This window comes from Microchirus variegatus, assembly GCF_963457635.1.
Source record: "Microchirus variegatus genome assembly, chromosome: 19".
NCBI lineage: Eukaryota > Metazoa > Chordata > Actinopteri > Pleuronectiformes > Soleidae > Microchirus > Microchirus variegatus.
Window position 1 is genome coordinate 18,705,326 of NC_139820.1, and position 26,235 is coordinate 18,731,560.

The following is a 26,235-nucleotide window of genomic DNA, read 5'->3' on the forward strand; positions in this document are numbered from 1 at the left end:
TAAAAAAAAGTTTTGCTGTGTTTTATTGTAATCTCCGGTTACGTAAACACCTGTTCTCCGGAACTGCAGATCGTCCTGCTCCGGGCACTAGTCCGGGCACATCCGGTTGCATACATTGAACCACAGAAGAAGAATAACGTTCGTTGTGGAGGTGTTTTACGAGCGACAGTGTCTTCTGACTCTGGGTCTGACTCCGGGTCAAAGTCATAAAAGGGACTGCGGCGGGGAGTCGTGAAGAAGCTATTTTTAAACACTGTTAAAACAATGTTTTGATAATGAGGAGCAGTGCATCCACCGTTCCAGAGGGGGGAGCTGCGCTTCTGAGAGCGGGTGTGCTGGATATGTCACAAGACAGTTGGAAAGGCTCTACGCTGGCTGGACAATCACAACACAGTCTGTCTTCTGGGTGTGAGATTAATGTCGCGGAAATATCGCGGCTGACTAGAGAAAGAGAAAAGAGAGATTTATATCAGCTCGTTTACAGCAACTAGGAGGTTTTTGACCATAAAAACAAGTTAATGTATGTAAGTAGACCTCCATAACTAACATATATGTGCAACAGTGCCACTCTATGTGAGCATTAACTGTGAAGCTAATGAGGTTAATTGCTAACCTGGTGATGATTATCGCTGCTGTTGCGTTAGCCATTGAGTCTGACAGTCATTTGCGTAGTGTTGCAACTGCGATGCTACCGTTGAGTATTGCTACTTTCTGCAGTTAACAACTCTATATAAGCAGTTTGGAACATCTGCTCGTAGCGAGAGGAGGTTTTTGAATAATAAGCAGCACAATTAAATGACGTTCATGTTTCATATTGATGATATTGTTCTACATGGATGATTTTGATGTCTATGGCTGGCGCAAACATTTTATTTACAGAGAGTGGACCTTCACTTCCACTTTCTTTGTAAAAAGTCCTGGTATTCTCTTTTCTCAGATTTAACTTCCTCTCTTTGTTTGTCGCTGTATGAGGCACTGAGCCTTAACTCTGCCTGGTAAAAATGACACATGTCAAGTTTTGTTTACCTGCTTGCTCGCTAGCATATTGTCATTGTTTTGATGCCACCTCTTCCATTATACAGGATACGTCTGTACACCCACATCTTTGTGTGTGTGTGTGTGTGTGTGTGTGTGTGTGTGTGTGTGTGTATATTTATGTTTGCGTATATGTGAGTGTGATTTCAACCTTGCAGTGTTAGGTTAAAAAAGTATTGTCTTCAAAGATTTGTCAGTTAACAAGATGTATGGGAGTTCATGCTGAGGGAAGTATCTTGAAAGACGCTCTTTCCACCTCATTACATGCAGCATTTGCTCTGTACTACGCCACCACCCAGTTCCCCCGCATGCTCACACACAGTGTCACATGAAATCATCATGAAAGACCACCCCCCCCACCCCCCCACCCCACACACACACACACACAACAGGGGCACTAATAAGGGTCTGATTGAAGTGCTGATGCTTCAGAGAGGGGCGAGTCCCACGTTTTTTGAACCCACGAGGGATTCTATCTGTCAAACCAATGCAGTGACAGGTTCATCACACATGCAGAGATGAAGGAGTTTGTGTGTGTGTGTCTGTGCTTTGTAGGTAGGTGTCCTGGATGTCTTACCCACTGTGAATCATATGTGATGGTGGCCCACCCATGGGGATGTGTGTGTGTGTGTGTGTGCTTGTTACAGTGTAGATGCAAATGTGTCTTTGAGCCTGTTTGTATCACACGTATATTTCACAGTATATGTGAGAATTCTCATTATACATAGTAAATTTAGGCAAACATATCACATATACATATTAATATAGTATTCTGTTGTAAAAAAATAAAAAAAGGTTTGATAAATAAGTAAATAATAAAAAATAGTATAGGGTACAGCCACAAACAATAGAAAACAATCATCTGTAGCTTCATGCAAATGCACAAGATTACATTAAATACACAAGAGACATTTTGAGCTCTTTTAATGAATGAATGGATTATTTTTAACCATCTAAAATTATATATACATTACAGTTTTGCCATTCACACCCATTTGCTCACGCTTTCATACAGCGCATCTATGTGCAGCACATCTTTCATACCCATTCCCATGCTGCCGTCAGGAGCAACGTGGGGTTAAGTGTCTTGTCCAAGGACACATCAGCATGTAGACTAGTGGATTTGGGAATCAAACCCACAACACTCCAGTTGCAAGACAACTCGCTCTACTACTGAACTACTGTTGCCAAAGCTGTTGGCTGAACAAATCGAAATTTCTCAAAATTGCAATACAGTTTACTGCAATTTCAAATCGCAGGAGACACAATATTTGTTCAGGCCAAAATGTGTGTCAGGATATAATGTTAGATGAATTATTATGACACATCTTATTCTACAGACTGAACAACCCTGTCAGACACAAACTAATCCTAGTCTCTTACATGTTGCAGGCTAAACCTGGTGTGTGTGACTTGTGAGGAGCTGTGTATGTGTGTGTGTGCGCTATAGGAGGTATGAGACCTTACTGTACTACTGAGTATTGGAGGTCTCCTTACATTAGCACTACACACATCATTACTTGGATGTGGGGAGTGCGTTGAGAATTTATGCAGGCTGGGTTGGATAGGAAGAGCCCGCTTGGAGACGGAGAAGCACACAGCGCTCCCCATCCAATCAAAACGTAACGGAAAAAGAGCGTTAATCTTGAGAAATTGCCGTTGTTACATCTTTTTTTGCGTTGACACCATTAATAATGAGTTAAACTGACAGCACTAATATAGACTCAAACTTTACTCCTTCAGCTAATAAGAAAACTGTTCAAACACTTACAGTATACGATATTCCAAGCATTGTCAAGCAATTGATCCAGAATTCAAGCACTTTTAACCTTTGAAAACACAACATAAAAATGTTAAATTATAACCAGGTAAAACAAAAATATATATACACATACACATATCGTAGTTCACATGCTTATTGTTTTGTGCTTTTTAAACGAAAAATCTATTCTACAAACTTATTAACTCCGCCACAGACTGATTTGCACATTTTATTTTCTATTTTAATTACGCTCACCTCTTCTGAACTCTATGTTGTTTGGAAGAAGATTTTTTTTTTTGCTTCGAAAATTAGTTGTACCATCGTACATTTGACCAAATCCATAAACATTAAGGTCAACATCTGGCAGACAATTCCGTTTCTGGTAAAGTATACTAAACTGTGATTGTCATGATAACTGTGTAAATGCAGCTCGGTCATGAAAGCAATGATTCCTTGGTGAGGGTGTGCCAACTGTGTAACTGTGTAGATGCAAATGTCTTTGAGCCTGTGGGCATCTCACACATGTATCAAGTTGTTGCCAGTGAGGTTTTTACTCATATTTATGCATTATTATGCATAGCAATGCATACAAGTACAGAGAGTATGGAAATGTATTTGTATCTCTATTTGACTGGCATCTTATTTCCTGCTGTGGATATACTGATTTTCACGGCAGTAAATGACTATATTTCCACCACACGGCAGAAAATACAGCAAACAAAGGAAAGGCGTCATTCTTTGTGAAATCAATGTGCATCTGACTATGACTGGCTTCACACAAACAGCTAATTGATTCAGCTCTCCACGATAAACCAACAATCCCACAGCCAGCCACCCACGTGTAAGAATGTTTTTAGGGGTTTGATCACCAGCTTAAAACTCCTTATTTTGTTTTACTTATTGACACAAACTTGCCAAATGAGGCAGCAGTCGACCGGTAGCAGGGTCAAACAACCTAAAATTATTGGTTTTATGTATGGACTATGGTGTGGGAGAATGAGACTTATTAATCGCTCATTTTTGTATTTTGATTTTTTGGTGTAGTTTGTATTTTTTAGTCCTATGTATCTTCTCTTCCATTTCCAGAGCTTCCTGCCTTTGTGTTGCATTCCTTGTTTCAACTGCTCTCTCAGGATTAGAGCAAACATAATCTGAGCTCAACACAGTTGACATAAGATGGTCTCAGGTTGCATTATCCTGTCTGTGACATGCAACTGTTACGAGGGTTACTCCTTGTTTTCTCTGTTTACAGACATGAGATAATACACGTTTGATATGTTACACACGTACTCAGGATAGCACAGCCAATGCGAGCAAATCTGGCCCAATAGTAATTTTAAAGTGCTTGTCAGAACCAGGCCCAACGCACTGAAGTTGGGCATTGATGCTTTACTTTAGATGTGTCAGCCTCTTTCGACTCCTTTCTCTTTTTTCAATGCTTTACTGTCTCACGACTCAGAAAGCTTTTGTTCATTTTTATTTTGCATGCACCTGATGTAACAGTATGATGACAGGTTTATAATTTATTGAGCTGCTATGGCAGCAAAGAGACTAAAATCGTGTTACCTTAAAACTATAGTGCCCCCCTTAAAAATAATAATAATAAAAATGCCTGTTAGATTCAGATTAATAATGCCTGGGTTTACCTATAGATAATGGTACTAGCAAGCTGTGGTTATATGGTGTATCCCTTCTGAAAATAGAAAACTCTGTTGTGTAGACCAATTCAAGACAACACAATGAATTTTCTGCCATGTTTTTAGGTTAAGCACAATTGACTTATAGCTGCTAGCAAGTGTATCACTTCAGGTTTTCCTCCATGCCTCCACCATCTCTGCCTCGCGGATTCTAGATCCGCTTGTACAGTTTGGCCAATTCCTTCCAATTGTTGTTTTATTATTTTTCGATTTGATTTCAAATTTTACCACCTAAACGTGTGTACAGATGGACGAAAATGGCCATGCACATCAGAACTGGCGAAAAAATTTATAAAATAATGAAATTGCGAAAAATTAACACAAAATGGCTCAGTAGCGCCTCCTCCGGTGAGGTGCCTATGGAGCGGCTGGAATGTAGTTGCGCCGAGTTTCACAAAATTTGGTGGGAACATTGTTTGGCCCAAGACAAGCAAAAAATCCTCTTGAGACCATAACCTCCTCTTAACAGGAAGTGCCCATCTGGATCCAAGATCAAAAGTTATCTGAAACTTTCACAAAGTTACATAAAGTTATCAACATACATAAACATTTGCAAACAAGGCAGGCTTGGTGACACTAAAAACAAGCCGCCCTGCTGGGGCCGATGGCTGTCACTTAAATAGCAAGAGATCACAGCAAATGACGCTGCCGCACCATCCCAGGGCCTCCGGGCTTCCAGGCAGAGGACCAATCGTAGGTTGGCAAGCACACATGCACCTTTGGGGCCGTAACACAGCATTACATTTTCAATTATAATAATAGTCAATATTGTATTATTATTATTATTATTATTATTAGCTGCCAACATATTTATGTGAGGTAAAATTACACCGTTTGCCAAGGTCGAGAAAAATGTGTGTTAATATTGGAGAAATACCAAAACTAAAATATGTCTGGGGAAAATCTGCTGACCATAGATTTGCACTCACTTTTTATACAATGTAGTCTATCTTCATTTTATTGTACAATTAAAGTCAGGGAATAAAAACAGCTTTAGATTATATTCATGGCTTAATCGTTTTGGTCCTGATTGATGTGATCACCAGTAGACAATAATGCAAGGGTGAATGTGTCCTGAGCAGTTAGACACACATTGCATTTACCACATTTGTCAGAAGCATACCAACAAACTTTGAGCTATTTCTTTGAAGCCAATACATATGTTGCCAGGTCTGAACAGTTCCTGAGATTACGTGGGAGCCCTGATTTAAAGTTGTTGTTGTTTTTACAATCTAAACTACTGTAACAAGTAACCTCCATGCACCTACATCACCTCAGACTGTGTTGTGATAAGAGTTTAAAAGGTTGTTGTTTTGTTACTGGGCTTCCACTGTGCCCCAGCGGTATACTGCATGTTAGCTGTTGTAGGGGTTCTAAATCAAATCTAATCTTAAGGTCTGTTTACTAGGATTGGCTTCATCAGCAGGTGTTGTTTTGCTTTTTTAACTTTACCACTAAAGGCTACAGAAAAAAAGCTGGCATCCTTGCTGGAAAAAACAGCATAGTTGCCATGCTGGTCTTTGCTGGTTTTATGCTGGTCTTACTGGTCTATGCTGGTTTGATGCTGGTCTATGCTGGTATCATGCTGGGGGATAAACAGTGTGCAAAATACCCATTAATAATCGGGGGTGTCCCATCTCCCATTTGTTGCGCAATACTGTTTCACCACTCCAGGTGCCACGCTGCAGTATTGGCTATTTTCCCTGTCAGATGTGGGCCTTTTCCACAGCACCATTTGGAAAGCAATTCATTAAAACATTAAAAATACAAAATTACAAATAAAATAATTTACATTTTGTCTGGTTATAAAGGATAAGAAGGCATGCATGAGTGTCCTTAATAGAGGACTGTGTTGCGGTGACGCTGATGAACTTTATATGTATATGATTGAATAATTTGGTTGTATTGCCTTGAGGAGCAGACACGACAGCGTGAGAAACTTTGCAAACAATTTCCTTTTGCTCAACGACTGTCAAATTGAAGCCAAAGTGTTTCCAGGTAACTGATATTGTCCTATCAACAACTAAGTTCAGTCATATTTCTGCATCTTATTCAGAGTGGAGTTTGACCCATTAAAGAGTATTTTATGTTGGCCACTTATCTACTTATCATTTGAGGAATGACAGGAATGTAAAACACGTAGTGCAATATCACATACAGTAGCTGCATGTAGCAGATGAAACAACATGTTACCCAATACAGTCGTCATGTCTGTGTGAGTCACTTCATGCGTTCGTCATATACTGTATGATTCATGCACCTCAATGGATCCTGAACCTCATCAATTGGGTCTCAGGCTTTTGAAGAAAAAAGGAAAGGATCTGGGGAACAATGCATCCAGGGGAGCTGACTGACATTCCTCCATCTCTCCCACTCACTCTCACCTACACACATGCGCTTTTTATCTTTTCAGTGTAATGGGCTGAAGCCTGACACAAACACACGCACATAGGTATTCCCCTACCCTCTATGCTTTCCTTTATCTCAGTACCTCTGTGCCTCTTTCACGGCGAGGAGGGAGGTTCCTAGCCTTCAGAAAGACAAAATAACATGAGTGACTTTATGGATCCGAGACAGGGAGGACAGACAAATAGGACAAGAAAGATTTTTACAACTTCGGCCTGGTTTTCAGACTTCTGCCATTATTTGTGTTGAGCAGTAATAATCACTGTTACCGTTATTTAATAACAATGTCTTGATCCGCTTTGTGCTTAGGGACATAACTCCATTTCTCAGGCTTGTGTGGAGGTTGTCAAACTAACTAAGTTTTTAAAGGCGAATAATTGGAATGTTACGCAATGGCCAAGTCAGTCACCTGACCTGAATCCGATTGAGCATGCATACTTGCTTAAGACCAAACTGAAGGGAAAATGCCCCAAGAACAAGCAGGAACTGAAGACTGTTGCAGTAGAGGCCTAGCAGAGCATCACCAGGGATGAAATCCAGCGTCTGGTGATGTCTATGCCTTCCAGACTCATGGCTATAATTGACTGCATAGGATTTGCAACCAAGTATTAAACAATGAAAGTTGGATTTATGATTGTTTAGTTTGTCCCATGACTTTTGCTCCCCTAAAAAGTGGGAGGCACATATGAAAAGTGTTCACTTGATGTGTATGTAAATACCCTCAAATTAAAGCTGAAAGTGTGCAGTTCAAGCACATCTTGTTCATTTAATTTCAAATCCATTGTAGTGGTGTATAGAGCCAAAAAGAGGAGAATGGTGTCGATGTCCCAATATTTATGGACCTGACCGTATATCAGTGAGTGTGTGTGTGTGAGAGAGAGAGGTAGGAGCTGGACTTATCAGCTACAGTGTCTGATTTATGCAAATGTGTGGGTTGGATTGTTTGTACTGACAAAATGGGTTTGGAAGGTGCCAAATGCTAAAAAGATGCCAACTCTATAAAGGTATTTGTGGAATTATGCAAATGATGTGTCCTACAACGAGAAGTGTGATATGATGTGAGGAGCTGTTGTTGAAAAGCTGCTCTTCGTTGTATTCGCTGGCTACTGCTATTCGTAACATTATGAATTAATTAGACAGGAGAGAAGATACTTTCTGTGGGCTACAGAGAATAAAAAGCTTTGTTGTATAAAACACAATGAGATAGGTCAGTGCATTATTTAAAAAGCATGTAAATGCAAAGAGCTACAGACATCAATGGACAACAGACACATGGGCCTAGTTTTTCTGTGTTTGTCTTATGTTCATATACACAAGTATTTGGCCGCACCCTTAAGTATTGAATTCAGTCAGGCTTTGGTCTGGGCCCTTTATCGTCAGTCAAGATCGGACAATCTTAACACTTCACCATACCAAGACCTTTTGGACAAAGCTATGCTTCCAGCTTTGTGGCAACAGTTTAAGGAAGGCCATTTTCTATTCCAACATGATTGTGCTGCAGTGCACAATGCAATGAGTGTATCATTATGCCAATGACACAGCCTTTTGTTGTGTAAAATGCCACTCCTGACCTCACCTGTGTTCCTGTTTTCCTGAGCCGGTCACCTCAAATACCCATCAAATCCGGTTTGCAAATCTCCAACCAGCCTCGTAGGTGACTCGTCTTCAGCCTGCCAGCTTCCCAGCAGGAAGCCAGTGCCTCAGCTCCTGTTATATGGTAAACATACAGCAGTAAAGTGGCAGTAAAGGTCCAACGACCTGACCTTCCTTTTTTTTTTCTTTTAAAAAATAGCAATTATATTTTGTATTTTTTCCGGGGTATGCTGTGACATTGGACCAGTTTTTGCATCTGTTTCTGTAATTTACCTGATATATTCAGTCCTTGACAGGTTGAATGCTGCCAGTTTCCTACCCATCAGTAGGTGGAAGGCGATAGCTCGAAACCTGAGACAGATAACTATGTGTGCAGCACTGGTGTTCAACCCATGAGCAGTTTGTTTTAATGTTTGCCAGATGTGTCACTCAGATGAGGACAGGCAGCTATATCAATTAGCAAGCATGCCATTAAAACATTTGGCAGTGACTGCAGCCAATTAGCCAAATTAATCTCCATTGAAAGCCAATCTGTTTTCCCAATGGCATTGTCTGCTGAGACTTTGAGCTCACTATGGTCCTATGTGGGCAGGGAAATGTAGGCTCAAATGCATTACACTGCATCTATTATTGCTATACTCTCTATAAATAAATATAGTAACATGGAATGCAGTAGCATTGCAAAAGGGTAGACAAAGTTTGAAGCTTCACCCACCCCCTCTCCCCAAAAACAACTGATTAAATTACTCCACAGAAACAGCAGTTTCACTTCCTGCCTAAGGCTTTATCATTTCATAATACATTCAAAACAAAACAATGGTGGGTTGGTAATTGTGTTAATATAACATATTTGTCATGCAGATGGTTTGATTTTTAGCAGGAGATAATGGTTGATTGTCAATCAAATGGTAACAACAGCTAGTTTGTCAATAGACTAGCTTTTGGCTACTGACTTTTTTCTCAAAAACATAAACTCTGCTTTACCTACCTGACCCCAAAATATTTTTCTTTAACGTTGTGGTGGTTTCCATCACGGTTTTGTTTATGAGGATCCCCATCAGCCATTACAACAGGCGAAGGCTCATCTTCCTGAGGTTATAATAATAATAATAAATAAAATATACAATACAATAAACCATTTTTTTGTTTTAATTATTATTCATATTCACTCAAAGACCTTTTAACATGCTTCCTGATAGGTGTTTATCAGTCAAATTGGACCATCAGCCATAATTCCCAAATCCCTGTGCCAACGTTTCACTATTGATGTTTCTCATTAGTAATATTTTGTGAAACCATAGCCAAACTTGGGGCAGCCTATGGGCAAGAGAAAAGGAATTGGGCTTGAACCAGAGAGTCACCGGCTCAAATCCCAGGATGGGTCAAGGCACCCAATCGCCCATTGCTCCCAGGACACCGATTAGTGCTGCCCACTGCTCCTGTACCCAGCTTGTGTGTGTTCGCTACTGGTGTGTGTGAAATAAGGATGGGTTAGGTGCCAAGGTCAAATTCACCATCACTAATTGGCTTGTGTGCAAAAACAACTAAATGTAATCAAACAAACAAACTATTGCAATCTTAAAGGTTAAATTTACTGGTCATTGAATGAAGTACTCAGCATTTGAAAAGTGCTGTGAACTATGTTGTCAACTATGACTATGTGATAAGTTGAACTGTAACTGATATTTGAATGAATAGTTAAATCGTTCAGTTTCTGTTGATGAACATAAAAGCTCACTCATAAAAGTAAGATTTATATAACTTTGTATATATGTATGTAAACAGCAAAGCCATAACAAAGCATTTACTTGAAGGTTCATGTTTTAATGAGACACTGATTAAACTACAGTATATTATTTATTCTTGAACAAAACTAAACAATGAAGCTGAATAAGGGCCACTTGTTCAATGTAACAAGCAATAGTGTCCGCACATAAAAATGTGTCTGTTTACTGAATGAATAGGCTGCAATATATCAATATATGCTCATGATTCACTTGAATTCCATTCTTATTTATTTACTAAAACATACTTTAATACACTGTAAACAACACTGGCTGACTGGCTCATTTCACCTCTCCTTACTGACCCCCCCCCCCACACACACACACACACAAAGTGCAGTGTGATGCTCCAGGACCAATCTGCTCTAATTTGACGATATAGGTATTTCCCTTCATGGCCACTGTGCTGTGTGTCTAATACTCCTGCTGCTGATTTGTTTTCCAATGAAGACCCAGTCAGTAGAGATTAGGAAGAATTGTGGGTGGCAAATTTGTAATGCTGACCCTCCAACCTAATCTCTTTTCCCTTGTTTCCTGTACCATTGGACCATCATGCGCTTTATTCTTTATCTTGTCCATCTCTCCCTTTCTTTTGTATCTAATCCTCCCGATCTTATTTCTAACAAATAATTTCCCCTGCCCTACAAATGTGACCTGTGCTTTGTAAGTGATAGGTAGTTGTAGTTTAGGTAGCAATGAGGAATGTAATGGAGGGGAGCGATACCCTGTTTTTTGTGTCCCTCCCCCCTCTAACACAAAATGATTAGTTGTCAATCCAACAGCTGCACTGTTATCAGCTTGATGAGTGAGTAGTGTTGTGAGATGGGCAGCAACAATGGCCACAACAACTGCTTAGTAAGAGGCCATAAACGTACTATTTTCACAAAGAATGGGAAAGTGAGAGTTTTGTTTCACAAGTGTAAACAAAGTGGGTGTGTCTCATCTGAGTGCCGGCATGGTGGTAAAAGAGGTAATGTTGACTGCCATTTCACCAAAGTCCATAGCAGCTTGGTAGCTCTCACCCATTTTCATTTTGTCAAAGTAGCCCTTGGAAGGAAAACGGTTAGAGACCTTTGATTTAGTGTCCAGATAACCTCTGCATGTTCTAGGACTGTGGGAGGAAGGGTTAGGGTTATAGAGCATTGGTTCTCAAAGTGCGGCCTGGGGGCCAATGGCGGCCCGCAGAAACATTTCTGGCGGCCTGCAATGAATTACAGTTGATAGTTTAAATCCAGTAGGTATTAAGCTTGTTAAATTTTTATTGGACATTACTGGATACAGACCAATAAGTGTAAAAAAAAAAGCTCTTCTTTATTTGATTTCACTCTTCACTATTCATCTGTCAATTTAAAAAAAGACATAATTCACACAAGTATTTGAGAATATTGAGAGGTAGTAAGACCAGTGTAGCCAGTAGGACTCACCGTTTCACACTATTGTTACAGCATAAGAACAGTTGAAATGCACTGGCCTATACAAGTGGAAACAGCATAAAATGATGTGTAACCTACTTTAAGAATATTGAATCTTTAACATATATTATGGTACAACATGTCAGTCCTATTAATCTGCCTGATATGTATTTTGAATTGTGTGTGGAAACATATTCAAGATGCTCAGGAAAGACCTTGGCTGTCTGTTGCATTCGAAACCTCCGACCTCTTATTATGAGGTTTTGTGCTAAATGGTCCACCACTAAGCTGCCTCTTTGATAATAGTTAATAATGAGAGGAGACGTTGCTAAAAGCAAATAAAAAGAATATTCTATACTGTTATTTGGAATTTTCCATTATATCTCAGCAACTTCTATTGTTCTTAACACGAGTGTAGAACCATCCAAAGAACATTTCTAGAAGCATCAAAAGCTGTGGAGGCTGGGGTTTTCAAATGTAAGTTATGACCTTACAACCAGCACCTCAGGTGCTGTAAATCCAAGAAACGTGTGCACAAATCACCTTGAATCATGGACGCCCGTATATCATGTAGTGTCCCTCTGATGGTCAGGAGTAGCCTGTGAATGTTGTGGGAGTCACAGAGGGAGGACAGAAGAGAAGTTATGTAGAAAAATGTTAAAAGAGGCAGCTCCACTGCCACACACACACACACACACATGCACACTCTGTTTAATGAGACAGGTTTATTTATCCTGCTTTTATTTGGTGGGAAAGTGTGTGGATGATACTTCCTATATAAATCCTAGCAGCATTTGGGAGTGTTTTTAACATGCTGTGGGCACAGTTCAGTGTGAAAAATCAAACCCTGAACAAGGTTTAATTTAGAAAACAGTGTAGCTTGCAGAAAAGGCATGTATTGATAACACTAAGAGGAGGTTGAATTGGTGAAGAGAGTCTGCTACATGAGTACAGAGCATGACCAGTCAGTTGACACTGATGCAAGGTCTTGTCAGTATAATACTAAGGATCTTAGGTCAGAACATACTTATATCCAGTCTTGTAAGGCAGTCCATGTGGTCAAGTTGCATAAAAATATACGGACGTGTGGAGACTGTGTTATTTGGGAAATAGTCAATTTATTGTGAGCAAAATGTGGCTCAAAACAAAACAAATGCACAGGGGCCGACCCCCTCCGACTCCTCGGACAAAATGCTGCCCAGCATCGGTCTGCAGGACGAAATGGAGAGCAAAGTTACGAGTGCATAAAAGTGGCTTCCCACAGAGGGCTCGCTTTACCCTCTCAAACGCCAGCCGACATGGCTCCGTCCACTGGACCGGATCTGAGGCACCCTTTCGGGTCAGGTCGGTTAGGGGGCTGGTCAGCTCCGAGAAAGCCAGAATGAACCTCCTATAGTATTCGGCCAGCCCCAAAAACCTCCTGATCTCTTTTTTTTGTCTTGGGTATTTGGCAGACTGCAATCACTGTGGTCTTTTGTATATGTGGCCGCACCTGCCCGCCCCCCAAATAGTAACCCAAATACCATACCTCCCTCCGTCCAACCGCACACTTCCCCGGAATGGCCGTGCGCCCCGTCTTCCTCTTCGCCCTGACCGGGCTCCGGATCAGCACCCATGGCAGCCGGGCACTGCAGCAGCTCCCGCAGCAGCTGCTGGGACGCTGGAATGTCCGTGCAGACCCAGGACAGCATCACAGTGAGGTGCTGGTTTCTGATCATGGTAACACGCTGCCAGCTCACTTGGAAACGTCACTGCAGAAAACGTGTCAGTACCTCATACAACCACACATCAAAAAACTCAAATAATCCCTTTTAATAGAAATGTGGAGCAGGGCTACACAAGTCTGGTAAGATCTCGACATTTGCATTCCACAACCTCAATTCCCTTTCATCTTCAAACTGGCAGCCCAAAAAGTCTCAATAGAACTTTTTTCTCTCTCTTTTTGTTCTCAAGTGCAGAAGTATTCCCCAATGCCAGGGCCGCAATGTGATGCAAGTGCTGTGTGTGATGGCTGCTTCTCACACGCTTCTATTGTTCACACAGGAAGCATGCTTGATGTGGAGCTGCTGCTATGTTTTACATAGAGTTTGGTTTTGAAAATGATCATGAGAATATGATAATACTCAACTGTACTCAACTAAATGCCATGACTCTTCAGTATGAAGCCATGCATCTGTTGGTTCTGGAAATATTCCACAATAAAGCTTTGTTGGGGAAAAAAAAAAACAAAAAACAATGAATTCAGGGTCTTGAAACACTCAATAATGTTGACCCACTTTTAGCAGGCAGTCAACCATTTAGTTCAGACTTTTAATCAAACCTAAGGACTAAGGAGTTGTGCTGTGGGGGCAGAGAGAAACTTTTAACATCACTTTTCATGAGCAGGCAAATATAGAGTCCTGCCTGTCTTTGAAACATCATGCTGACTCACATCAAGCTCAAAACGGCCTTCACCGCTCTCCAAACTATACCAGCTACCACAGAGGCCCCATCTCACCCCCTTCTTCACTCCTTCCAGTTACTGCCAGTTAAGTCCCACAGGCTGTAAGAAAATTGACATATCGTTTTCTATCATGTGAGTTTGAATGTGTCTTTGTTGTTGTAGCCATGTCAAAGAGGAAGTTCTGTCACTGACTGGGATAGACAACAAAGTATGTCTGTCTGTCTGTCTGTATCTACCTACCTACCTATCTAGTGTAGACCAAACATGGATTGGTGTGATTTGACTAACCCTAACCCTTGAGTTTTAGAGTGACCCAAATAATTTTACAGAAATTATAAAAAAAACAAACAAAAAAACATATTTGCACCTTTTTTGTTCCCACTAGCCACACAGCAGGCTTCCACCCAGCTCTACCTTCCTTTGATACGTATGCAGGCTACTGAGGGGAACAATGGTAGTGGCCAAACATACGCAGAATCTACATAATTTGCAGTAGTAGCACGCAGCATGCTACCGCCCCATCTCTATTCTCTTTTATTGTACTTTTCATGGCCAATCGGCCCACAGTGATAACCCGCAAAGCCATAAATTGTGCCACCTACTGGCAACAGGAGGTACGACTTTACAAAGAAACGCAGTTTCATTTGTATGCAGCTTTCAGGGTGGGGTATGCATTTGCTACATTCTGATATGACAAGTTCTTGGTTGTCTCATTCACTCGCGCCATCACGGTCACAACCTGACATGCATTTGGTGTGCAATAATGAACCCGAGGTCTACCCGAAAAAGAGCAGGAGACACAGGTTGTACACATTAGACTACAAAAGCCAGACCTGGTGAAGGCCTGACGATTTAAACGGGGTAAGGTAATGAACAACTTTTTTTGTCATTTTTTCTTTCGAAACATAGATGTTTTCCAAGTTACACAGTACCTCATGTGTGGGAATATACAGTGTGTTTGATTCATGGTAGGGTTCCCACGGGTGTGGAACTGGGACACTCAGTTCACATGGTGCCAGAGGGTATTGAGACATTAATACACAAGGGCTTTTTGCCCTGTAGTCCTTACAATGGTTGTCCTCACTAGACCACATTTGCTCTACCAGCACTTTCTGAGGCCGAGTCGGTTTCATCAAATGTATCTTATGCTGAAATATTATTATTATATAATGTTCTCAGTCTGTCAAAGGGTAAAACTTCACAAATATAACCCATCTTCAAATTGCATCTCGAAATCTGCAAATATGTCTGAAAGATTTTGTCTGTTACATTTTGTTTTTATTACCCTCAAAGGCTTGAAGATGTTTTAATGAAGTCTCCTTTTTTTTAAAGCTTTTACTGCACATCAGCTTCACAGGGAACATTTTTATTCACCTCAACTTGATCCCTCTCTTTTGAGGAAAAATGAAATGACGACAGAAGTGACACTTACCAAAAATAAACTCAAGAGATAATGAAATGAGGACAAGTTGCACAAGCGTACATGTACTCCAGCACATACACACACACACACTCCTTTTCAGCATGAGTTTTGTTGTACAGTAACAGTATAAAAAAATACTCCCATTGCAATTAAATCTGATGCTTGAAGAGGAAACAGGGTGAACTCCATTAGCACCCACTGTAAGGGCCTTTCAGAATATTACCTTGTTTGCAGAGTTAAACTTTTATATGATCAGCTGAGTAATGCTGACAAAGCATTTCCCTACTTCTTGCAGAATTTCACTGATGCAGGTACAGCAGCTGCATAAACAGTGCCCCATATATATATATATGTATCTGGCCCGTCACGGCAAAAGAGGGAACAAGTTGGCCCAGCAGGTGTGCTAACTATGTCACTTCCGGGTATTGGCCAATCACAAGACAGTTGGGAAGGCTCTACGCTGGCTGGCCAATCACAACACACTCTGTCTTCTGGGTGTGAGAGTTCAGTCTGAAATATCGCGGCTGAGGACAGCATTAGAAAACAGAGATTTCTATTGGCTCGTTTACAGCAACTAGGAGGTTTTTGACCATAAACGTATGTAAATAGACCTCCATAACTAACATATATGTGCAACAGGACCACTCTATGTGAGCTTTAAATTAAATAATCTAAGGCGTTAACAAATTCATCGTCCCAAAAACAACAAACAGATGGATTATTTAGCGGCCGAAAGAGAGCAGGACATGAGAATAACTGGAATCTTGAGGAACAGACACAGTAGGTACTTCTGAGATGATGACACACTCAAAAAATGATATGTCACTATTCTTGTTTTTATTAGTCATAAAAGGGACTGCGGCGGGGAGTCGTGACAAAGCTATTTTTAAACATTGTTGAAACAATGTTTTGATAATGAGTAGCAGTGCATCCACTGTTCCAGAGGAGGGAGCTGCACTTCTGAGAGCGGGTGTGCTGAATATGTCACTTCCGGGTATTGTGCCAATCACAAGACGGTTGGGAAGGCTCTATGCTGGCTGGCCAATCACAACACACTCTGTCTTCTGGGTGTGAGATTTATGTCTGAAATATCGCGGCTGACGAGAGAAAGAGAAAAGAGAGATTTCTATCGGCTCGTTTACAGCAACTAGGAGGTTTTTGACCATAAAAACAAGTTAATGTATGTAAGTAGACCTCCTTAACTAACATATATGTGCAACAGGACCACTCTGTGAGCTTTAAACCACATGGACTAAGGCAAAAAAAGTCAGTCTGTGAAATTGAGATTTCCGCAGCCATCCTCTCAACACGTGATGGACACAGCGGAGCAGAAACAACAATAAACATGCAGAGCGATTAGCGTCGCTTTGACAAGGTGATCGAACACAAACAAACAAATGAAAACATAAAAAAACAAGCAGTTAACACAAAATATTTGAGTTATTTGAGTTGAGTTATACAATAAATATAAATATCTCTTAATTAGATGAGAATAAGGCTGTGAAAAAATATGAATGCAAACGTGTGATGCTCGTGGAAGTGATAGTCTGGATCGTGGGTCCTTGTTGGCTTTAGCTAACCTGCCCTTTTTTTTGGGCAGCTTTTTTTTGCCCATGGAAAAACCGTTAAAATCCTTCAATTAATGGCATAGCTTGTAATCTTCATTGTCTCTAAGCTACTATATATTTCATCAGCCACTAATAAGTCTGCCCTGCTCCCCTGTGTGTGATGACTGTATTGTTTCATGTGTAGGTGTTGCTATGAGGGTTTGTATTGAAACTGATGATGAATTATTTAACACAGACTTTTTAATATTTGATTGAAGGAAAATAAGATCAGTTGAATGTGGATAATCTTCTTCCAGCACTTTGTTGTGTTGCGAGTAATATAGTCCCATTTTTCATATTGGAAAAAGGGGGAGGACGCGTGTTTATATACCACTTTTAACTGAGAGAATTAATTATCATGATAACCACCAACCCTTATGATGTGCCTCTTGCTCACATTTTACATCATTTCCAACAAATACGTGGAACTCACTGGCTGTCTTCCTTTTTGGCAGAATGATAAGCCACACTAGAGAGGCAGGAGATGACAGAAAGCAGCTCACAGCCACTTCAGTATTTAACGCCGATGCTTGATTTGACATTTCAGTTACTGTGATACAGCGGAGGAGAAGGAGTGATGGGAGCGGAGCGGGGGAATCAGTGAGCTGCCTCTCCATCACTGTCAGTGGTTTTCTGAAGCTTCATATTTTAATATAGCAAATAATTAAAACATGACACTGAAAGAGTGGAAGAGTCCGCACGTTTTTTTTTTTCTCACTGCAGTTTCTCCATTGTTAAAAGAAAAAGAAAAAGGAGCAGTTATAATGATTCACAGTGTGTTCAGCCTGAACAATGGTGCAGATAATTAAGTAGCTACCTACAGGATAGTTGGTGTACAGACAAAACAGTCCTTCTACAAGCATCTGTATTCCCAGAATAGCGGCTAGCACAGCTGGTTCCCAACCCGGTCTGACTGAAGGCCTTTCTGTGTGGAGTTTGCATGTTCTACCACTGTGCACATAGGTTTTATCCAGGTTCTCCAGGTTTACAGAGGTTAACTCGTCTTACGAAATTGACCATAGGTGAGAATGTGAGAGTGAATGGTTGTTCCTCTCTGTGATCCCTGTAATGGACTGACAATCTGTCCAGGGTCCTTTTGCCCTTAGTCAGCTGGGAGTGGCTCCAGCCCCAAGGAGAACCTGGTGGAGGATAAAGTGGTAGAACATGGATGGATGAATGATTTCTCTCTTGCACTTGCAAGAGGATTTTTTTCTCATATAAGCACTGTCCTCAGGAGCTCTGATTAAAGTTAAGATTAAGATGTGAATTGGTTAGATTAGTGTTAGGGTCAGGCATGAACTTGTTGTTGGTAAAGTTAGAGATAAGTCCTTGAAGAATAGCTACGCAAATCCCTGTATTTACTCTGGAGACTGGACAGAGAAGGTCAGCAAGCAAAGCTATTAGAGTGCAGAGCCAACCTTTCATTCCCATAGCTTTACTTGAGTGTGTGTCGTTTTAGAACATTTAGTGGCAGCAGGATGAGGTTTGGTTAACCTGTCCAATTAAATGGAAGTCAACACAGAAGAGCAGAACACATGTGTGTGTGTGTGTGTGTGTACTGTTTGTTACCTATTTAGGACCGTTTCTGGCATCAACACTTACCGTGTGAGGACCAGTGGTCCTCAGGCTGACCAAATCTGGTCCTAATGAGGCAAAACCGTTTTCTGAGGAAACAAAACGAGCCATAAAGGGTTCTCCTATGAGGACAAGTTGAAGAACGTTATATGCTTCAATTTAGCACTTTTATTTCTAAGAGTGTACCAGCCTGCTGTCCTAAAAAAAATCTTGTTTTATATAACCCATGGAAAATTAAGAATAAATATATATATGTAAGGGCTGTCAAAAGATTAACATTTTTAATCAGATTAATCACAGGGTAGCTGTGGAGTAATCAGGATTAATTACTATTTGTAAATATGCCAGAAACATTCTAAATTTCTCTGTATATTGTTGTAGGAAAGGAGAGATAAATAAAGTACGTGAAAATATAAATGTAAAGAACAATAAAATACTGTAAATAACTTTAAAAAAAGAACCTATACAAACTTAGTAAAAAATCAACATTACATTGTAAAGAACCCACATTATAAGACAATATAAATATATAGAAAAATGAAATACTGTAAATAACTTACTTAACTTATTTTTTTTTTTTTAAAGTATACATTGCACTTATAACTCACATTATAAACAAAATATAAAGTATAGAAGCTAAATAGTTTTCTTGGGGGTACTACACCCACAGCAGGAAATTTGTCATCATCACCTTTGAAGCATTGGTTCTACTAGTTAACGTTAGCATCAGCTAGCATTCTGACGCTAATGTTAGCTGCTGTTCAAGTCTGTGTCCCTATTAGTTAGACAAAGTAACTTTCAGTAACAGCAGTCATTTACTGTTAATGTTATGATTATATCATTATCTGCGCCAGTAGCCCCACTTAAAACTGTGTGTCTTTCTTTCTTTTTTCTTCATCTGCTTTTTTTTTCTTCCTCTTCTAACTACCTGATTGATAACTCCTCTTCATTTTCCTTCAGCTTCATTTACAACTTGCAGAACAATAACTTCACACAGGTTAATAGGGGGGTTTCCTACTGAGATGTCATTGCAAATCAACCATTGTTTAAGGGGGACGAGGATGCGGCTGGTCACTGATGAATTTAGGCAACAGCCCTCAGGCTCTGAGTGTCGGGTGGATAGCTGTCATCACCTCAACAGTTCTACCAGAACGCAGTGTTAAGAGTAGAAATGACAGAGAACAATGTGGAAGTGTCAACATAATGTTCACTTAATCTTAACCTAAATCTTGACGACTGAAAGGTGTTTGGGACCACAACTCGAAGAACAAAGCATCCAAAAAAAGAAGTCCTTTGGAGAAGAAGTAGTCCATGTGTCTTACCCATATACAACATCCCATCGTAATGTTTACTTTGAACTGAGACTCTTCAAGTAGGTACAATTTCCCATGACCTCAACGTTTGAGTGAAAGTTAAAAAAGAGACAGTAACTGACCTGTGATCACAATGCACATTTTATTTTAAGGTACCAGGACTTAAGTACAAGTAGTGAAGTCAAGAGTCTTTTACAGGAGTGCTGACGTGCAACTAGACCTACAAGCAGGTCGTATTCTAATTTATTCCTTGCTTGCTGAGAGAAAACATGGGGTTCCAAGCCTGAGTGGGAGCCAATTGACTTGCTGCCCATTGAGGGCATGCAAGTCAGACCTTCACATCCACTGGTGTCTTATGGCAATCCACATTTATAATGCTGTCCTGCTGCTTTAGCTCCTCTCCCTCTGTATCCCAAATGCCAGTGATGTAGGAGATTGTCCATTTAATCATAATAATATTAACTAGACCAGGGGTCACCAACGTGGTGCCCGCGGGCACCTGGTAGCCCGCAGGCGGCCAATACGGATTCCACAGGCTCACTTCACCTCACTTGCATGTATCCATATGATCACTCAGTAAAATATCATTGATATTGTTCATAAAAACTGATAATGGTTAGGAGTAAGCACTGGAATGAATGTGGATGCAATTGAATGCATAATATTTAGGTAGCTCTCGGTCTCAAAATGGTTGGTGACCCCTGAACTAGACAATTTGCATTTCCACATATATTGCAGCTGGGAATGCCGATTACTCAGACTGTTGCCTTTAATCCATGCATGATCCACCTTGAGATGGTAACAAGGCACGTGTTCCGTATTGCACAGAACTATTTTGAGGTCATTTACACAGCTGCATTTTCAGCATCAACGTTGCCCCTGACCAGTGCTCTCATGCAACTAAAGCAACTGTTACATTTAGGACTGAGCAGAAAATCGTAGATGAGAGCTGCTGCTATGCCTCCAGAGATCGGCCCAACCCAGTAAACCTGGATTGAGAAACAAAGATTAATCTTTGGATCAGTCTTGGTTAAGATGAGTCATGTGCAAAGCATTGTCATCAATGAAAAACTCTCCAATATAGGAAAACCTTTTGATGTGAATACTTTTAGCAAAAAAGGGGTTTTAGTGGGGAGATAAAACAATATTCAGCTTTTACTTTAAACAATTGTTAATCTTGCAAGATAGAGTGTATTGACCCCATTGGGAAACTGAGTAGCCTCGAGGTTTGCACTCTTTGGGTGCTCTCTCTAGTTTCAGTTGACTTGGTAGAATATGCTTATAAATGCATGTCTGACTTACCCAGTGGTTTTCAAAATTGTTTAGTATTAAAGCCGGACCAAAGGAACGTGCAGGATTGATTCCACAGCCTGTGTAATTGATCTGTAATCAACAACAGATATCATGAGAGAACATCTTCAGCTACAGTACAATGTTATAACAACGACTGAATGGGGTGAATGACATTATCTTAAACAATAATAATGCACGCAATGTCAACACTATCATGTTTCCTGCTCCTCAAATGTACTTCCCCTACTCCTGAATAGAAGGGTTAAAGATAACATGCATTTGAGGGTGACTGAGGTGCAACTTACAATTGCCAAATGTCCGAGGCAGACCGAGAGGCCAATGGCCAAGGGTGCTGAACCAGTGATATCACAACGCCTTTTATCAGTGACTGCAAGGACACACAGCACCAGCTGGAACGTTGTAAGGAGCTCAATGCCCAAGGCTTGGCTGAGAGTAACACCATTGATCTGTGAAAGGAATCCAAAAACAGGTTTATTATTCATTGTCACTTAAATGGATGGCTTCTTTTCATGACCACTTCCCACTTAGCAGCCAATACTATTGCCCTGGATATCTGATATGAATGTGATTGAATATTGCTTCCAAAACACTACAGCCAGTCATGCCTGGCTTAGAAAACATTCATACCATTCAACTTTTGCTTAGAAATGTCTGAAAATTAAGATCACAATATGTTTTATTTTTTTAGATTTAGAGTAAGACTATGAGTAATAATTTAATCATATTACTAGGAACCAACTGCTCTTCATGTTTTAAACCAAGCCTGAGATTGGCTCGGGGCCCCCCACACCACAACCCTCAAGTGGAGGTCAAAGTGGTAGAAAATGAATAAACTCCCAGCATTACTTCCTGATTTGGTCTTATCCCCCGTGATCAGACTCTAAGCTGTGAACGAAAAAATTATGTTACTTTCAATTTCAACAGACTGTATTATTCTGACTTTTCACCAGTGCTGTTTTTCATTAGTAGCACTTAATGAAACTATAAAAACTGCAGAGGAGAGAATCACCTTCCTGTTTGCAGTGGCACACACATGCTCAGTGAACCTCAACAATCAGGTAATGTCAGAAAGCAGATCATTTTTGTCCTGAAACCCTGTTTTCAAATAAAAACCTAGTATGGATGTAGCCTTAGTCTGAGGTTGAATGGAACCTGGAATTCTATGTACTGCTGCACGATATTGCAGTGCATCATGTTTCTTGGCAAAGTGGGATATTTTGGAAGCTACCATTCTCAAAGCACATATCACCTGTTCTGTCAACAGCAACATTATGAAAGGTTTAACTTACAGTGTTGAGCCCCAGTGCTTTGGTCGTATTTGGACGTGCTGCATACAAAGAAAGACAGGCCAGGGTTGAACCCAGCATCTGTGCACTAATATACATAATGGCTTTGAATATAGTGATCTGGCAGCTGGCAAGCATTCCGAGGGTAACTGCAGGATTCAGGTGGGCTCCACTGATGTGGCCCAAACTCTGGACGACTGTGGCGATGGCCAAACCAAAGGCCAGAGACACCTTTATGTCATGATCTGGATTACTGTTGTTTGGGTTCCCAATGGCTGAAGCTATGCCAGCAAAAATGAAAACAATCATTCCAATCAGCTCAGCCAGAACGGCTCTCCAGAATGCTTTGCTCGTTATCTCTGTCATAATGGTGGTGGGCTTTTAAGAACCTGAAAGAGAGGGACACATTGTATTAATGAGAAATCAAAAAGAGTGGTCTGTAATAGTGTTGGCTATGTGACGGCTTATATAACTGAATTTATGGACATGAAGTTGTATGACATAGCAGAAGTAGAGTAGATGCAACACTGTCAAATCATTTAACAAGTCTCCAGTTCAGAGATCTCTCCCCGGGTTCCAAGTGGAGAAAAGTTATAAGGGTAAAAAAAACGAACACGTTTTCCACCACAAACAAGCATGCTTATGTTTTTATTTGCTTAGGTTGCTTATGTTTATTGATACGTTTCCCAAAAACGCCGCAAAATAAGTACTGTATTGTACTGAACGGCTCCACTCAGTGTGAACCCGGCTTTAGAGAATCAACTGCTCGATGCATTCAGGGAACCTCATAAATGACATCAATTACACACATGTTGGTGCCACTTTGTTGTAATAGATGAGATGCTAAATAGTAATTAGTTTGGTCATGTTTTCTGCATGTGCTATTAACATTTTTTTCAATAGCATATTTCAGTTTGGGTTTAGGGCCTGTAAAACAGCCTTTAAATTTGCTAAGTACATCCTGCAGGCTGATTGACATTGCGGGGGAGTGCTTTGAAAAAGCGGATGTTAACCTTAACAAGTTGGACAATACAGTACATGATGTTAGTATTATTACATAAAGCCTTATTCATCTCAATATGCCAAACTGCTGCTCATCGGGCTTGCACCTGCCATGTTAAGTTTTCATTAGATTTATTGAACTTACGGCACCTTTGAGCTTATTCCAGAGAATATTCTGCACCGTATTTGTCAGTGTTTTGTAACATAGCAATAATAATAATAAAAAGTTGGAATATTTGTTTGTTCCCATGATGAATAATAAAATAAGTATAATCATAGAAATAGCCCTTGAAGGTTAGAATTGAACGATTAATAAGTTAACTATTGACAATTTTGCAACTATTCATATCAGGAGACGTTTCGAACATGCTTACTATTTGTTGCAGATCATTTGATCTGCATATGGGTCGCCAGGGCAACAGAATTGAATTTGCCTTTAATCTGTGCCCTCCATGAATTTTTCACCTGAAGAGATGAGAAGAGTTGATTCTTTTAAATCACTTCTTAAAACCCTTCTCTACTTGGCAGTTGTTGTGATTGGTATTTCTGAACAGGTGGGTTGGTTGATCTTCGCCTTCTTTTAACTTCTTGCAGGCTGTACGCTCGTCAGCATGAAGCTGCCCTCCACCATTTAGTTAGCAGTACTTTTATTGGAGAACACGATTTTGTATAGTTCCCAAAATTAGGTGATGTCATCCTTTCATCTTTCAACCATACAGCCTTTTATCATTTTTCTTGTTCTTGTAGTTGACCACGAGCATCGTGTGAATGTCTGAATTTCTAGTTTACGTTAAAATACATGTGTAATGCAACCCTCTTCTTTATTTTTTGGTGTGACGTAAACCCCTCAGTGCACAGCCACAGCCTGGAGTGATGAAGATGGTTCTCATCAAAGAATACCGCGTTGTGTTGCCAGTCTCCGTGGAAGAGTATCAGGTAGGACAGTTGTACTCTGTGGCTGTGGCCAGCAAGCACGAGACGGGAGGAGGAGAAGGCATAGAGATCCTGAAGAATGAACCCTATGAGGAGGATGGAGAGAAGGGACAATACACACATAAAGTATACTATCTAAAGAGTAGAGTCCCAAGCTATGTGAAACTGATTGCACCAGAAGGAGGATTAGTTTTTCATGAAAGGGCTTGGAATGCCTACCCATACTGCCGCACAATTGTGACAAATGAGTACATGAAGGACAACTTTATGATAAAAATTGAGACATGGCACAAACCTGACATGGGAACAGTAAACAATGTACACAACCTGGAAGAGAACCTATGGGAGACTGTGCAGGTGGTGCCCATAGATATAGCAAACAAAGGAGAAGTCGCTCCTGGAGACTACAAGCCGGAAGAAGATCCTGCTCTCTTCCACTCAGTCAAGACAGACAGAGGACCTCTTGGTCCTCAGTGGAAGGATGATCTGAACAAGACAAACTGTCCTCACATATGCTCATACAAACTGGTCACTGTCAAGTTCAAATGGTGGGGTCTGCAGACCAAAGTAGAAAATTTTATCCACAGGCAAGCAAAGCGCTTTTTTACCAACTTCCACCGGCAGCTGTTCTGCTGTATTGACAAATGGGTGGATTTGACCATGGAAGACATCAGACAGATGGAAGAGGAGACTTGCAGAGAGCTTGGGGAGATGCTTCAGAGAGGAGATGTGCGAGGCACTTATGCAACAGATGATTAGAAGCCAATCACTGTAGGTCAAACACCAGGGCCAGGCTGGCAGAAAACATGATTTTGTAAATAATTGAACATACAATTAAATACATTATATTATAATGTATTTGTTAATTTTTTTTTAATTTTATTTGTGTGTAAAAGATAACTCACCCCACTTCTCCCCGTGTTTGATTGTCCTCTCTCTGTTGGTTGGTTAATTGCGATTAATCACATTTTTGTCACATCACATGTTCTATTTTTTTGTGAATCACAGCAGTTCTTTTGTCTATTTTGACAATCTAGGTCTCAGTGTTTACTTCAGAAATTATAATGCGTCATTTGCACTTTGCCTCAATTTCATACAGGCTATTAAGGTTGAGCAGATAAATGATGTCTTCATCCAGGGCATTCACCAAAATTTCCTCCCCAGTCTTTGACCCGGAAGTAGGAGACAATGTATAAACTGTTGTACTGTACTGGTGGAAGAGGACAAACAACACGATGGCATCAGCAAAAGTGAAAGCTGGGAAAAAGACCCACTTTTGGACTGACAAACAGATGCAATTTATGCTTCTTCAGCTGAAAGAATAATGCAAGATGCATGAAACATTGTATTGAGGTGTTTTATGGCTAACTCTAGCAACCCTTTTCCAAAGTCAAAATCTTTAGTGACTAAGTTTTTCCCCTGGTTACTTTTGCAGGGACAACAACAATAAACAACCAATATTCAACCCCGAGCTACATCTTGTACTGTTGGACTAACTCTTCTTACAACGTGAGTATAGAGTGATACAGTATGTGCTGCATAATTGGGTGGTTGGTGATGGTTGGTGGTTGGAACCAAAATATTAATTCAAAATGTAATTTACATCTGATCACAAACTGTTTCATCTCATTCCTGTGTACAAACCTCTGG

General features: G+C 40.4%; 2 protein-coding genes across 2 annotated transcripts; one reads left to right on the forward strand and one right to left on the reverse strand.

Annotated features, from left to right (window-relative positions):
• Positions 1-20,895: 20,895 nt before the first annotated feature.
• On the reverse strand, positions 20,896-23,016 carry LOC310941023 (aquaporin FA-CHIP-like; the record flags this gene model as incomplete). Its single annotated transcript, XM_083906094.1, has 4 exons — positions 20,896-21,039; positions 21,353-21,433; positions 21,649-21,810; positions 22,654-23,016. 4 exons carry the CDS (start codon positions 23,014-23,016, stop codon positions 20,896-20,898), a joined length of 750 nt encoding a protein of 249 aa, XP_083762220.1.
• A 1,515-nt stretch (positions 23,017-24,531) lies between these two features.
• On the forward strand, positions 24,532-25,344 carry LOC310941077 (phosphatidylinositol transfer protein beta isoform-like; the record flags this gene model as incomplete). The annotated part of the gene is made up of 1 exon (XM_083906158.1): positions 24,532-25,344. The coding sequence occupies one exon, from the start codon at positions 24,532-24,534 to the stop codon at positions 25,342-25,344; it is 813 nt and encodes a 270-aa protein (XP_083762284.1).
• Positions 25,345-26,235: the final 891 nt, after the last annotated feature.